At 34.0% G+C, this 12,631-nt stretch overlaps 1 protein-coding gene across 5 annotated transcripts in view; it reads right to left on the minus strand.

The window, feature by feature from the left end:
- LOC101893731 (juvenile hormone esterase) overlaps positions 1-12,631 on the minus strand; it is a 58,032-nt gene that overhangs the window by 9,815 nt on the left and 35,586 nt on the right. For 3 of the 5 annotated variants that reach the window (XM_059132343.1, XM_059132339.1, XM_059132341.1), the window contains 2 exons: positions 11,892-11,996; positions 619-755 (listed from right to left, as the gene is read on the minus strand). In XM_059132343.1, the coding sequence (XP_058988326.1) occupies positions 619-755; positions 11,892-11,996 (242 nt within the window). The remainder of the gene's footprint in view (positions 1-618; positions 756-11,891; positions 11,997-12,631) is intronic. The other 2 variants (XM_059118007.1, XM_059132342.1) reach the window with 1 other exon arrangement.

Raw genomic sequence — 12,631 nt, forward strand, 5'->3', positions numbered from 1 at the left:
TACAGTCTGTGACAGAAAATTGTCTATGCAGGTCCAGGTCTTCGTACCTTCCTATATTCGACATTTTGACGAATTTAGGTACAATACTCACCGAAATTGTTTGAGATGTCGCATTTGAAGTTCGTAATTAATGCTACAGCCTGTGACAGAAAATTGTCCATGCTGGTCCAGGTCTTCGCAAAGCTCCGATATAACGGTACCCCCATATATGTGATATTTTGATGACTTTAGCTACATTATTCACCGTTTATCTCAAGTTTCCAATTTGAATATTGTAATGGCTTATGAGAAACAATGCCTATGTAGGTCCACGTCATATAGACCCCAATATAACGGCTACATTTGGTATCTTTAAAATTTTAACAGAATTTTTTAAGGATTTTATTTTTTGAAAATTTCCAAATTCGTTCCAAATGGTGGAGGGTATTCAAAGTTCGGCCCGGCCGAACGTATCTGCTTTTTCAGTTGTTTATGTTTATTTTGAATTAATACAGTTACCTAGCCTATAGGGCCATGGACGGTTCTAAAAACGTCTATACATGACTACTCTAATGTTTAGTATTCTATCAGTACAAATTTCAATATTCTACCTGTATAGAATTGAAATATTTCACTTACCTTCTATCGCCCACTGGAGCTTGGCCATAACGGATACCCTTAAAACTATAGTAGCCACCACGTTCACCTGAGCGGAATTTTTGGAAACGACCACGAATTTTACCCAGCGATGTGTTCACCACAACATGTGTGTCTTTCTGCAATTAAAAAACAAAAACAAAAAAATACAACAAAACTGTTAAAAAAGATAAAAATCAAATTTGCAACATTGTCTGTAATAAACAAATGACCTTCAACAAGTGTTCAAAATGCAATTGCATAATCATGTTGAGAACTAAGAATTCGACAAAAAAAAAGTAAAGAAAAAACATGATGCAGTCATTTTACGATAATGAATTGCCGAAAATTTAACATCAATTGCTAAAAATTAACAAATTAAATAAAAAACAACAACATTTTGGACAAAAACCAAATTTTTCTTGAGTGAGAAAATAAAAATTCTGATGTTTGAACAAAACGTTTAGAACATATTTCGCAATTGGTGTCATATGTGTGTTGGCCGGTGTACTGGAGCTTTTTGCATACCTTGACACCGTTTTGTTGATTCTACCATTTAATATTTGGCTGTGAAGTGCCACTACCGACACCGACACCAACACCTGTTTATTTGTTTGTTTGAAATTCGTTTAGCACTTTATTTAAATTGTGGAAGTTCTTAACTGAAATGGGCGAGCGGAAACTAGCGCATATGTTTTTTTTCAGATCATCATTAGTTCTGCCAGTTTCACGTATACGAAAACAATTTTATTCATTTACTAGCAAGTGTCCGAGACTTCATGACCAAAAATCCACCTTAAAATTTTAGATTCGTTCCAACAGTTCGGAATTGCACAATTTTTCAATTTGATAGAATTTAGTAATAAAAATTCCAAATTTGGTAATATTTAGTACGCATATCCAAAACCATTACATTCTCCATCCTAGATGTCAAAACTGATCCAAAATTAGTACCATTTAGTACTTTTCGAATAATTATAGTACGCATTTGTACAACCACCACCAGATCTAAACAACAGATACTAAGATAAGCCTCAATATCAAATTTGGGAATCCTGCTCTATACATTAGCTCAATACCAAAACTACTAACACTTAGTACTTTTCGTATAATTTTAGTACACATATCCAAATCCACCTTCATATCTCAATCCCAAAAACTAATAGATACCTCAATATCAAATTTCGGGATTACAGACCTATCTTTTCACCCAACACCAACACCAAATTTAGTACCATTTAGTAATTTTCCTACAAATATAGAATGCATTTCCAAACCACCTCTATATTTTAATCCCTTATACTAACAGATACCTCAACATCAAGCTTTATGATTTCAGACCTATCTCTTCACCCAATTCCAAATTCAGTACCATTTAGTACTTTTCGTACAAATATAGTACACATTTCCAAGACCACCTCTATATATCAATCTCAGACACCAACAGTGACATCTATATCAACTTTAAGGATTTGATACCATAATTGGTACTATTTAGTACTTTTCCTATCATAACAGTACATATTTCCAAGACCACACTCATATCTCAAATCCCAACACCAATAAACCCTCAATATCAAATTTCGAGATTTCAGCTCTTTCCCTTCACCCAATACCAAATTTAGTACCATTTAGTACTTTCCGCACATAACATTACACATTGCCAAGACCACCACCATATGTCAATTCTCGATACCGACAGAGACCTCAGTAGGATTCGAGCTCTATTTCTTCACCCCATACCAAATTTAGTAACATTTAGTACTTTTTCAAATTTTAGTAATCATTTCCTATAATATCTCCATATCTTAACCACATTTCAGTATTTCAGCTCTATTCCTTCAACTAATACCCACTTTAGTACTTTTCGTACAATTACAGTAAACATATCCAAAACTACCTTCATATCACAATTTCAGATACCAATATAAAATTTCGGGATTCCAGCTCTATTCCTTTACCCAATACCAAATTTAGTACCATTTAGTACTTTTCGTACAAATATAGTACACATTTTCGCACCGTCGCCAAATCTCGAACACAGATACCATCAAATTTCAGAATTTTATCGCTATCCTTTTAGACAATTTCAAATCTAGTGCCATTTTTTACTTTTCGTAGAATAACAGTACAAATGTCCAGGCTACATATGAACATCGACCCTAAAACAACAATTTTAGATTTCAAGCACTAGCTGGTTACCCAATATCAAATCATATCAAATTTGGTACCTTCACCCAATATCCAATTTAGTACCATTTAGTAATTTTCGTACAAAAACAGTACACATTTTCAAGACCACTTCCAGATACCAAGACAGACCTCAATATCAAATTTTAGGATTCTTTTCATCCAATACCAAATTACCGCGCTTAATTAAACTGTTCCAAATTTAGTACCATTTATTGCAGCTCGCACACTGAGTACACATATCCCAAACATTCACATCATCTAACATAAAACTTACTTTTTAACCTTGATTATCATACCAAGTTTTTCAAGTTCTATCCGTTCACATAATACCAAATGGTACCATTTTAGATGTTTAGTACCGTAACATTAAAGTTCGAACCTCCAATAACCTTTTGGTGCATCTATCCTGCACTCCATCAGTGACTCTCATTCAAAATTTCAAAATTCCAGCTCCATCGGTTCATCACAATTCCAGTTTGTACCAAATTAAGTACCATTTAATACATATACTTATAAGTACGAATTTTCATTGATCCCAATTCCAAATTTAGGATTCCACCCCTGTTGGTTTGCCCAAATTCGAATTCTAATTTATACAGTATATTTATTTATACAGTATATTTAAATTTACGAAAACTTCCTACATATCCTAATTCTACGCTCCAATAGTAATCTTATTTCCAATTTTCAGGATATTAGCTCCATTGGTTCATCAAAATTCCAAATTTTACCAAATTTTGTACAATTTAGTACACATAAGTACGAATTTCCAAAGTTCCCTATATGCCCATCCCTGCGCTCCCACAGTAATCAAAATTCAAAATTTTAGGACTCCACCCCTGTGGGTTTGCCCAAATACTAATTATACTTTATTTAGTACATTTTAGTACATAAAAGTACAAACTTCTAAAACTACCTACATATCCCAATTCTACACTCCGACAGTAATCTTGTTTTCAGTTTTCAGGATACCAAAATAAGTGCCATTAAGTACGAATTTCCAAAACTACCTACATACCTTAGTCCTACAATGCCATTGTAATAGTATAGTGCAATAGTAACCTTATTTCTAAATTACAGAATTTCAGCTCTATCGGTTTACCCAAATCGAAATTGTACCAAATTTAGTACCATATAGTACATAGAATTACGAATTTCCAAAACTACCTATATATCAGTCCTACAATTTAATAGTAATCTTATTTCAAAATTTCAGGGTTCTAACTCTATTGGTTCTGCAAAAATTTCACTTGTACCGAATTTAGTACCATTTAGTGCACATAAGTACGAATTTCCAAAACTACCTACATAATAGAGTCCAATAAAAATCTTATTTTCAAATTTCAGGATTCCAACTGTACCGGTTCACCCAAAATTAAAATTGTACCAAAATAAGTACCATTTAGTACATATAAGTACGAATTTCCCAAAAACTACCCGCATCCTCAGTCCTACAATGCATTCCTACAATAGTCCTACAATAATTTCTATATTTCATCATTCCAACTTTTTTGGTTCACCCACATCCAAATTGTACCAAATTTAGTACCATTTAGTACACTTAAGTGCAATTTTTCATAACTACCTACATCATACAGTATAATAGAATATTTATGTTCAAATTTCAGGATTCCAAATCTATTGGCTCTACCAAAATTTAAATTGTACTTAACTTAGTACTATTTAGTACATATAAGTACTAATTTCCAAAACTATTAATATTATTTCTAATTTCCACAATTCCATCTCTATGGGTTCAGTAGTACTTTTCGTATAAAAATGTTGAAAACTTCCTCCATATTCCAATCCTACACTCCGCCAGTAATTTTAATTTGAAATTTTATGATTCCAGCTCCATCCGTTCCTCCAAATTTAAATTGTACTAAATTTAGTATCGTTTAGTACCTTTCTTATACATGAGTACACACTTCCAAAACTATCTCCTCATTGCATCGACTCTACTCTTCAACCTTGATTCCCATTCCAAATTTCAATTTTTTAGCTCTAACCGTTCACATGAAGCAAAATGGTACCAAATGTTGCACATTTTAGTACTTTACCTACTCTTATAGTGCGAATTTCCAAAAACTACTTTGGTACATGTATCATACACTCCAAAAGAGTCCCTCATTTCAAATTGAAGAGTTATAGCTCTACTGTTTCCTCAAACTCAAAGGGTACCATATTTAGTACCTTTTAATAATTTTCGTGCCGTTCTAGTGCGAATTTCCCAAAAACCAAGCCTTCGAAGCAAAATTTCAAGATTCTAGCATTAGCCGTTTCGTCAGGTGGTTGATGAATCGTTTGTATGTCAGTCAAATAGTCAATTACGTTATTATACCCTCCACCATACTATGGAGGGTATATTAAGTTTGTCATTCCGTTTGTAACAACTCGAAATACACATTTTATATTCTTGATCAGCATAAAATTCTATGTTTTTAGCGATGTCCGCCCGTCTATCCGTCTGTGAAAATCACTCTAGCTTCCGAACGAATTGAAGTAGATTGATAAAATTTTGCTCAAATGTATGTTATGTCTGCAGGACTTTTGGTATTGAAAATGGGTCATGTAGGTACACGTTTTGGTTTAGCCCCCGTATAACGGTACCTCCCGATATTCGGTATTTTGACGATTTTAGCCAAATTATTCACCGGAATTGTTTCAAATTTGGTATTTGAAGTTCGTAATGGATTCTACAGCCTAAGACAGAAAATTGTCTGTGCTGGTCCAGGTCTTCGTAAAGCCCCCATATGACGGTACCTCCCGATATTCGGCATTTTAATGATTTTAGGGACATTTTTCACCAGAATTATTTCAAATTTGATATTTGAAGTTCGTTATGGATACTACAGCCTACGATAGAAAATTGTCTGTGCAGGTCCAGGTCTTCGTATAGCCCCATATAACGGTACCTCCCGATATTCGGTATTTTGATGATTTTAGCGACATTATTTACCGGATTTGTTTCAATTTTGGTATTTGAAGTTCGTAATGGATACTACAGCCTAAGACAGAAAATTGTCTGTGCAGGTCCACCTCTTCGTACAGCCCCCATATAACGGTACCTGTCGATATTCGGTATTTTGATGATTTTAGTGAATTTATTCACCAGAATTGTTTCAAATTTGGTATTTGAAGTTCGTAATGGACACTACAGCCTACGACAGAAAATTGTCTGTGCAGGTCCATGTCTTAGTACAGTCCCCTTATAACGGTACCTCCCGATATTCGGTATTTTGATTTTATCGACATTATAACCGATTTTTTTAAGTTTCGCAGTTTTTTCGATTTCGAATGTTACCTACGCAGGTTCATGTCGTCGTATAGACCCTAATATAATAGCAACATCCAGAATTTTTAAGATTTTAACAGAATTTTTAAGGGATTTTATTGTTTTTGAGAATTGCCAAATTCGTTCCAAATGGTGGAGGGTATTTAAAGTTCGGCCCGGCCGAACTTACAGCTTTTTTACTTGTTTTTCTATTAATATAGATATACGAGTATGGATATAATAGTTTCCTGGAAGTGCCTAAAAGCATGCTTCAAATATGTATTTAATACATGTGCAAAAAGTCATGTTACATATGACTTTAACATGATGTGTACTCTGGCTTTTAATATTGAAATTTTCTAAGCTACTCAAATGACACGGAAAATATTAAGAGGTATCGGATCCATCTACTCTTCCCTGTCAAATCAATTAAAAAAAAAAATAATTTTTCAAACGTCAATAAAATTAATCCCATTAAAAATTAACAACAACAAAAATTACAACAACAACACCCAACAATTATGTCGGCTATTGTGGACGACCTTCATTTTCACATTGTAATTAATTGGGTACTTCTTGGCAACTGCAACAACGAACACAACAGCAAAACTCAGATTTCCACCAATAGCTCAGCTCAATCGTTACCAAATCGCCAAAAACTCCAAACTTACAACAACCACTGACCAAATTTATGTAACAACAGCAACAACAACAGTAAAGTCTACAAGTTTTCCACCAAAAAATGCTGACCAGTTTTTGGCCACAAACTAAAAAAAACAGGCGGACGCAACGACAATCACTAGGCCCGCCAAATACGAAACGAACCGAACGATCAAACGACCAACTGCATGGATCAATGTTGCAATGCTGTATTGAACTTCAATGGCCAAACGAAAGCCAAGCAATTTTCGATTTTATGTGTCTCTGAACTGAACAAGTTTAAGAGTAGCTAACAAATTATCTCGTCCACATAACCAAAATAAGAAAAGAGCTTACGGTTAAATAACCTGGCCGTGCAGATTTACTACGGCTCTGAATTTTTTTTGAGCAAAATCAAGCGCAACGTTACAAATCACTAACCAAAATTACTTATTAGACAGCCTAAACGAAAGGTGAAGTGACCAGTTGGCTAGCATCGCCTTGCGTTTGGTTGCAGGCATTGACACAGAATTTGTTCCCCTTGGAAAAAAGTGGACTTGTCTGCAACATTCATCATCTGAATATGGAAGTGCCGTCCGAATGCCAGGTTGCAAGAACAGGTGTAACTGGCCACTGCCACATGTCACAAAACAAGGTTTCCTTTGCCATATATGTGAATGTGTAAATGGAGTTTTTGAGTTCTTGTTTCAGAGGAATTCTATAATTTTGATTTTTTTAATATTTTTACATTTTTTGTAATGTTTTCGAATACTTATCATTTCCCAAAAAGGCCAGATTCTTGCAATTAATATGTGGATTAAAAAAAATTCTTAGGCAGGGAATAAGGCTAAGCTGTTGGATATTCGTACAAAATAGTACTAAAAGTATTAAGACCTGTGATTTTACAGCAAAAAATCTGTACTTTTAGCTTGAAATTTGCGTAAAATTCTAAGACGATTTAGCCCTGTCCGTCTGTTGTAATCATGCTACAGTCAAATCGAATTAAGATAGGAAGCTAAAATTTTGCACAGATCTGTCTTTTGTCTGCAGGCAGGTCAAGTTCGAAGATGGGCTATATCGGTCCACGATATCGTATAGTCCCCATATAACGGTACCCCCCCCCCCCCCCGATATTCGGTATTTTGATGATTTTAGCCACATTTTCAATGGTATTGTCTGAAAATCCACACAAGGAGTTCCTTGTAAGTACTTTATCCCCTGAAATTATCTATATAGGTCCACGTCTTCGTATAACCCCCATATAACGGCACCCCCCAATATTCGTTATTTTGATGATTTTAACCACATTTTTCAACGGAATTGTCTGAAATTCTACACAAGGAGTTCTTTGTGAGTATTTTACCCCCAGACATAGATTTGTTTATATAGCTTCACAATATCGTATATCCCCGAATATATCTGCACCTTCCGATATTATGTATTTGAAATATTTTAACTAAATTTTTAATGGAAAAAATTTCCTAATTCGTTTCAAATGGTGGGGGGTATTCAAAGTTCGGCCCGGCCGAACTTACTTCTTTTTTACTTGTTTCATTTCACCCTGTATATGAAAACCTCAACCGATTTCCATATTTTTTTTACCAAATTCCGTCACCCATTCCAATTTTCATTGGAATCGGACAAACATACAGTATTTGTTGCATTTAATATATGGGAGCTATATCCGAATCTGAACCGTTTTCAAAAAGATAAATGTTTTTTGTCATAGAAGTTATTTTTAAAATAACTTCTGGGGAGAATATCCCAGACAAAAAACAAGGGAACTGATGAGGATTGGTGGCTCTTTTCGAAACCAAGTTATTCCCTGCCTAACCCCCTAATAGATTTGTTTATAACCCTGCCTAACCCCCTGGTAAACATTACCATCGTTCTCCACTAATATACAAACGTTGTTTTTTATAAAAACAACAATAAAGGGATTAAGCCTGACGATTTTGCAAAAACAGATTTGGAAACATTATTTTTTAAGAGCAAGCGTTTGAACATTTCTCATCTAAGCAGGTATGTGTATGAAAATAAATTTGGTTATTCTCGGTACTGAATATTATAATTATTAAATTTGAAATATAAATTTGTGTGACAAAAGTTCTGCAAAATTCGATTTTAAAGAAAAAATTGGTGCTTAAAAGATACCAAATATACTTAATGCTAAGGAGGGGATCTAGATTCTTGGAGTCAAGCGGATCACTTCTAAGAAGGTGTATTTTTCGAAATTAACACTTTTGAAAATTCGTCTATTATGAAGTCAATTAGCAAACTAGAGGGGATCGTACTTATTACGATTTTGAAATACAAGATTTGCCTTAAATAATCAGCAATGTCAACGGGAAGGAGCTAATACATGGGAGATATATCCTACTCTGAATCGATTTCTACTAAAATTTACGAAGTATTTTGTATTTTGTTTAGTATTTACTGTCTAAACTAATTTTGCACCAAAATTTCCCGAATCGTTGTTTTGGAGTGCAAATTGCGGCTATGACGACAAATAACAAATAACCGATCTCTACTAAATTAGACATACTTGCTTATAGGCTTAATTTGCAATTTGCATGTGCCAAATTTTATCCTATTTGGGCTTATATTACACATTAAATTAAAATAAGAGACACATCGGACGAAGATATATATGAGTGCCATATCTAAATTTCACCAATTATCGCCAATTTCGATAGGGTTCGTCCTTTATTATTTATCTGTCAAAATTTCATCTCGATCGGGTAATGCGACCTGTACTTTGTTTGCAGAAATACATGAACATGCGGACGAAAATACATGAATCGATCGAATGTGATTCTATGCAGATCATCAAAAGGAACTATAGATCAATCTAGATTCTTCCACCATTTTAAAAAAATAGTAAAGAAAGTCTGGCGGTCCAACTTTATGATACTATACACCTCTTTGCATATCGAAGATGGGCTATATATAAATATAAAAAATCGAATGAACAATATATATGGGAACTATATCTGAACCGATTTTCAGTTCATTTCATTTGAGCTGATATTACACGTTTGGTGCATAATTAATCTGAAATCGGTTAAAGATATATATGGGAGCTATATCTAAATTTGAACCGATACTCAACAATTTACCACTAATAGGATTGGTCCTTGGGCCAAATAAACGATTTATGGAAAATTTTATCCGGATCGGGAATAAATGCGACCTGTACCATGTTTACAAAAATACATGGACAGACGGACGGACATGCATAAATCGACTCAGAATGTGATTCCATGCAGATCATCAAAGCACAAAGACATGATACCCTGAATACGGTGTAGTGTTTGTGTAGATTAACAAGTAAAAAAGCAGTAAGTTCGGCCGGGCCGAACTTTGAATACCCTCCACTATTTGGAACGAATCAGGAAATTTACAAAAAAATTCAGTTAAATCTTACAAATACCGAAAGGTGCCGATATATTAGGGTGATATACAATATTGTAGACCTATACAGACAAATCTACGTCTGGGGGTAAAGTACTCACAATGAACTCCTTGTATGGAATTTCAGACAATTCCATTGAGAAATGTTAAAATCATCAAAATACCAAATATCGGGGGTATCTTTATATGGTGGTTATACGATAACATGGACCTATATAGACAATTCTCATTCAGGGGTAAATTGCTCACAAGTAACTCCTTGTGTAGAATTTCAGACAATTGCGTAAAAATATGTGGCTAAAATCATCAAAATACCGAATATGGAGGAGTACCGTTATATGGGAGCTATACGATATCGTGAACAAATCGTGGATAGCCCATCTTCGTACTTGACCTGCTTGCAGACAAAAGACAGATCTGTGGAAAATTTTAGCTTCCTATCTTTATTCGTTTTGACTGTAGCGTGATTACGACAGACGGACAGGGCTAAATCGTCTAAGAATTTTACGCTGATCAAGAATAGATGTACTTTGTTGTGTCTAAAATCATTATTTCGATGAGTTACAAACGGAATGACGAACTTAATATACCTTCCATACTATGTATGGTGGAGGGTATAAAAAAAAACGATTATATAAAATTGAATTCGAATCTAAAATCGAGTATTTGGTTTTAATCCATATCAAAATATAAATTGGAATTAAGGCTTTAAGGATATTTTTCTCTCTCGTTACAATTTACTCCAAACTTTGTAAATAGAAATATTTATATCATACAAATCAAAATAATCCCAACTCTGAAAGATTTCAAATCAGTCGATACTTCTCACATGCCAATATTTCCACAAATTTTAGAACATGAATGGAATATATCTGTGTGTTTTTTTTTTTTTTTTAATTGTTTAATCATTGGCCGAAATTTTGAAAACTAATGCATGTTCGGCCGAACTTTGAAAACCCTCCACTATTTGCAACGAATCAGGAAATTTTCGTATCGTAAAAATCTTAATATTTATGCGAACAGGGATTTAGTCCAATATCTTTAGATTTCCGAAAAATAAATACAAACATTTGAATATAATGCCGAAAATGAAGCATATATACTTAATTTTCAATATATTTACGAAATTGTATACGGTCATCGGCTGTAAATGTAACGCTGGAAGAAAAGCCATCTGCTAGGTCCTTATTTGTCATGATTTATTGTTTATTGAATTAACTACAAATCTGCTTTTGCTTGTCTTTTTAGAGTGTTATGAACGTTGGGCGCCATAATACTGAATAAGATTTAAACATCTTTTACGTCTTTGTACTGTATTTATTGTATCATAAGTAAAAACTCTTTGCGTCCTATCTGAGGTAATTATGCATGAGTTTCGCTTTTCGTTGACGAAATTCCCATATTTTACATTTTATTCATGACGTCCATTTAAGTATTATTTTTTAAATAACTACATCCATATTTATACTTTTTCCCCTACTGTGTCGTTGCTATTCATACTTGTTTGCTAACTTGCCGCGCCAACTTCACATAAAGAATTTTAATAAAACGCTATTTTTTTGTGGTTGATCCATGGTTGTTTACGAAGGACACACATTCATTAGAATGGGTAAATCGGATGTACATTCTAATGCAGCAAGTTGAAATCTATCGAATTGCGTGAGAAATTAAAATTTTTGTCCAAATGTCCGGTGCAGACAGAAATTTTTTTTACATTGCTATTTTTTTGCAAATTGATTTTTTTGTAGATACTTACACGAAATGATCGCACAACTTCTTGTACCACTCGCATGGCACGAGAGGGCAGCAGTTGGACCAATGAATTTGGATGTGAGGTGAGCGTCTTCCATGCCGTCGTCTCCTAAAAGAATGAAATGAAAAAAGGTGCAATGATGTGATTAAAGCCAATTGGTAGGTAATTTTGTGTGAAATTTAAAATTTTTCTTTCAATTTTGATTAGTGAGTGCAAAAATGGGTTATGTCAAAAATTTGATATGATATGAATATAACATTAAAAAAACATTTTTAGATCCCATATCTATTTTTGGATGAAACCCATTCCAGGGTAATGGGATTAGGTCTAGCTATGTCCTTGCGTCTGTTTTGGGTTGGAGCGAAAAACATATTTTGGGAGAGTTAGTTAGAGTAAGTATCGGAATTTGATTTAATACTTTTAAAAAAAAAGTAGAAAAGCTTTATGTTCGGCCGGGCCGATCTTTGCATACCCTCCATCATTTGGAACGAATTTGGCAATTTTCAAAAAAAAAAAAAATCCGTTGAAAATTTTGTTAAAATCTTAAAAATACTGAATGTAGCTGTTATATTAGGGTCTATAAATGCTGAATATAGAGAGGTACCGTTATATGGGGGCTATACGAAAACGTGGAGCTGCACAGATATTTTTTGTCTTAGGAATTTCAAATACCAAATTTGAAACAATTCCGGTGAATAATGTCACTAAAATCATAAAAATACCGAATATCGACAGGTACCGTT

This window comes from Musca domestica, unplaced genomic scaffold (assembly GCF_030504385.1).
Source record: "Musca domestica strain aabys unplaced genomic scaffold, Musca_domestica.polishedcontigs.V.1.1 1, whole genome shotgun sequence".
Taxonomy (NCBI): domain Eukaryota; kingdom Metazoa; phylum Arthropoda; class Insecta; order Diptera; family Muscidae; genus Musca; species Musca domestica.